This window comes from Quercus robur, chromosome 4 (genome assembly GCF_932294415.1).
Source record: "Quercus robur chromosome 4, dhQueRobu3.1, whole genome shotgun sequence".
In the NCBI taxonomy this organism is placed as follows: Eukaryota; Viridiplantae; Streptophyta; class Magnoliopsida; order Fagales; family Fagaceae; genus Quercus; species Quercus robur.
In genome coordinates this window covers 21,467,147-21,471,507 of record NC_065537.1, presented here as the reverse complement: position 1 = coordinate 21,471,507, position 4,361 = coordinate 21,467,147, and the positions used below count along the sequence as shown (strand labels likewise).

The 4,361-nt window shown below is 29.6% G+C and overlaps 1 protein-coding gene across 1 annotated transcript; it reads right to left on the bottom strand.

Annotated features, from left to right (window-relative positions):
- Positions 1 to 2,049: 2,049 nt before the first annotated feature.
- LOC126720856 (uncharacterized) lies at positions 2,050 to 2,609 on the bottom strand. Its single transcript, XM_050423688.1, has 2 exons — positions 2,399 to 2,609; positions 2,050 to 2,310 (listed from the first exon to the last, which is right to left on the bottom strand). Exons 1-2 carry the CDS (start codon positions 2,537 to 2,539, stop codon positions 2,113 to 2,115), a joined length of 339 nt encoding a protein of 112 aa, XP_050279645.1. The 5' UTR covers positions 2,540 to 2,609; the 3' UTR covers positions 2,050 to 2,112.
- Positions 2,610 to 4,361: the final 1,752 nt, after the last annotated feature.

The window sequence follows — 4,361 nt, the reverse complement described above, 5'->3', positions numbered from 1 at the left end:
TTGGCCTAGTACCTTCGTACTAATGGCGTAGTGCATTTACGAGCTTAGCTTGTTTTGTATGCATATATATCTTTGTGAGAAAAATCTGGAAAACTATGTGTGACTATTGTAAATCGATCTTCAAGCTTATCATGAATGATTGGTCAATAGTTTTGTTGGTTTTGATACTTGCATAGACTTGTGCCTATATATTTTCTCACACTTTTTATGTTTTTGCTTAAAGAGGTCAACAAATGTAAATCTCAAAATGAAAAGAGATAATGAGCTGCAAAAGTCATTGCACATACTAGTATTTGACTAGGAAAAAGGGAAAGCAACTTGTATTGAAATGTATGGTGCTCAAAAAGCCAAAGGCTTGTTCTCAATATTGAAATATCAAAAATTTCAAGCACTGATCTCAAAATGAGATGTATTGTTCAAAAATAATCAAATGTTATAATTTGTAAATAAGCTAAATGAAAAGCTTCAAAGATGTATAATCATTTTCTTGTAGGAGGTCATATATGTTCATTTCTATAATTGAGATAAACCACTTGACTTAGTACTAGTTGTGTATGACTTGATTGAATTGATCATTGAAACTTCATTTTAGATTAAGGACTATTCCACATTTGATACACATACACAACACACAAGTCTAATGTTCAATGAATGTCTATTTCATTTGTGTGATTGTACATGTTCAAATGTGATGTGTGTGTGCTCAACCATATGTGGATCAAACCAAAAAGATTTTTATTCTTTTTGTTTGCTTTTGAAAGTGATTTGTATCATCCATGTTTTTCAAAGTTTTTCAAAATGTTTTTGTGTGAAAAAACATGTTTTCTAGGTGCCTTTGTGACTTTTTTCATGTATAAGTTCAGTCATGAGTTAAATGGTTCAAATCTTAAGTTTTTCAGTTTTGGACAGAGAGTTTCGCGACTATTTCGCAAGTAAAGCTTACCAGTGAAATTTCACAGGAAGCTTACTAACGAAATTACCCACGAAAATTTCTAAATCAGCTTTTAAAGGGCATTTCGTGAGTCATTTGTTTTAAACTTCTTCCATCTTTTCTCAAACTCCTATTTTCATGTTTCTACATCAAAATCCAACTAAATTCAAGTGTTTTTCATTCCATTAACATCTCTAAGGTAATCTTTAACTCTTTTAATTGATTTTGAACTTTAGATTATGTTTTTGGGTGTTTTATGTTCATAGTTGGGATTTTTTCAAATGGGAGTTGGAAAACTTATTTTTTGTCAATTTTTTTGATTGAGTCTTGTTTTAAATGATGATTTTCTTTGGATGTTGGCCCCTTGTGGCAAAAATAACATGTATTTAGGCAAGATTTTCATATATTCATGCATTGTTTAACATACATGTGTAGTGTGTGCACTCCATGTGTTTGATAAAATGCCCAAATGTCATTTTGTTGTTGTTTTGGACTCTGATGAATACCAAACTTTGGGGATCACCATAACTAGTCGCTAACCCGTGCGATGCACGGGAAAGCTACCAATTTTTTTCCAAATGATGTGACATTAGCTATTGGAATTCAACATCGATTCTCTGGTAGCACATTCTTATTTTTCAATTTCATTTATTTGATGCCTTCCACTAACTATTTAATGCATTCATTATATTTAAAAAACGTTGAAGTTTAGATATTGTTTTTCAATTCCTCTTGATTTTAAAGACACAACTATTGAATCTCAACAACATACCAATGCAAATATTAATTACTTAAAATTCAAAATAAATTATTTAAACATGATAAGTTACAATTCAAATTGAGTCTCATGATTTTTTTAAATGTAAAGAGAATACTACAATATTTAGAAATTAAATGTATATAGACAAATAGTTAACGCTATACTAAAAGAAATCCTCAAATAACTAAATATAAGAGTTTAATTCCTTTATGTTTCAATTTAAAACCAAATTGTGCATAAAAGCAAAAAATATTTCCTTTGTTCCAATACGTCTTTAGTATCAAAATCATAAATTCTTTAAAACCAAATTGTGTATAAAAGCAAAAAAATTTCCTTTGTTTCAATACGTCTTTAGTATCAAAATCACAAATTCATTAAAACCAAATTGTGCATAGAAAATATTAGAGATTGAAAGACAACTTTAAAGTGTTTTTTGTATCTTCTTCCTTTGTTGCTTTGTAGTAGTCCCTGAATATGCCTTTTTGTTTTCCTTGAGTACAGATGTTGGTGTGAGTTGCATATTGGTTTGAACATCAAGTATTTGAAATTTTGTACAATCACCATCTTCTTCAATTGATAAGTTGTTGCTACATTCATTTGAAGTATCACTGATGTAAACCTGGCAATAGAACAGGTTGAGGAATGTATTACAACATATACATCTTAAATATCATATTTGTAATCTTGCTAAATTAAATAATACTTACTTTTGTCATTTTATCAAGCTGAATTGCTTTGTCAATTTCTTGAAAAGAGTCAAAAAGTTTCTTGACAGTGTAGAATTCCCATCCATAGTTGAGATTATAGTTATTTAATTGTATTTGGAAAACAAATTGTTTTCCTTTCATATTTTCTATTTGCACAGGAAGGATGACTTCATCGGGCTCCTAACAAAAGTAACATTTTTCAAATTGTACACTGAAGTAAAGTTTAGTAAATATTAAATACTAATTTTATCTTCGACTTTCTCACCTCTAAAGATTTATTCAAAAGGTCTTTGGCTGATATGTTGAGTAATTTTTCTGCTTCTGAATCAAATAAAATGAATGTGGCCATTCTTGAGCTATCTTTAACCTTTAATTGAATTCCATACTTGATAAAAGAAATGACATACATAATGTTAATATCATATTATTTGTTGTGTATTTTAATATAAAAAGTAAACATTTTCATTTTGTGTACCTTGGGATTGGGAAGCATGCCTTTTTGTTGCAATTGTCACACCATAAAAATTCATCTTTTGACTTTACCTTTTTACGACATACTTCACAAGAGATAAAGTACCAACCAGAATGATCTATGTCAATGTTTATAATCTTTCCTTGACAGGTAAAGATCGTTTCCTAGAAATTGAATTTAATATCAATCAATTTATAATTTTATAGTTAAATTTTGTAAAAGCAAGTCTAAAGTACATAAAGTAATGTTAAGGACACAATGTTATTGTTGAAAGTATATTTTTTTCTTACCTCATTATCAGAGTCCCACATAACTTTTTTGATTTCACTTATGGTTCTTCCTTTGATGTTCATCTCTTCTTCAATTGTAACTTGTGGTTTGAATTGCTTGGGCATTTGTACTATTGGTTGGTTATTTTCCACCAGCCTATTATATTACATAAAGATATTAGACATAGTATTGCAGAGACTATAAATATATTAAAAATGTGAATCCAAAACAAAGCACTTACTGATCTTTGAATTCAGCAGTCTCAGGAATGTCCAAATCAATATAAACTCTTGTTCCACTTGTTGACGATAAGTTATACTCTCTTGGAATGCACGGGATTCATTAGGAAAAAAAGTACATTGAAGTTTCAATGAAATGATTACTGTAACAGTGAGAGGTCTAGATTAGAGGGCATAGTATCTTGTAGACATGTACAATACAGAGGTAAATAATCCAACTTTGCTATGGTAGATATAGATGCTAAAGATAATGACACTTGAGAAAATGTTTGTCACATTTTGAAAACCAAAGGACCCTAAAAACCATGCTCTTGAAACGGATTAAAAGAAAAGAAAAGAAAAATCTCTTTCAACAATGAAAAATGTAAAGGGAGGGAATGAATCCCCCAACAGTAAGTGATGAATATCTTTTTAATTCTTATACATTGAAATGATTTTTCTCTGCTCAATAATTTAGAGACATAATTATCTTGATTCATTGGATGCTTACATAATAATTTAGCCAAAATACTTTGTATTTCAAACAATCGGATGATTTCTTATGTAGTTCAGAAGATGGTTATAAAGAGAATTAGAAAAGAGAAATGAACTTGCCTTTAAAAGTCTTGACAGTCAAACATGTAGCAATTATGATAAAAGGGCATGGATTTTCAGTAAAGAAGCTCTCCTCAACTTCATTTGCAACTGATCCCCAAAGTGTAAGCTTTATTTCATTTCCTCTGTCAAAAATTTCCAATGTTACAGTGTAAGTTCATATAATATAAGTGCATGTATTGGTTTATCAAAAATAAATAAATAAATAAAAAGTGCATGTATTGAAAATAATTTCTTTAAAAAAAAGAAAAAAAAAGAAAAGACATACTCTATAGTCATGACATTTATGTTTCTCATCGAGACATTTGATCCTTTGATGCAAGGTTGCCCAATCGGTCCAACACCAATCACATTTGCAATGATATCTAGGCATTAGAAAGATGTGGAT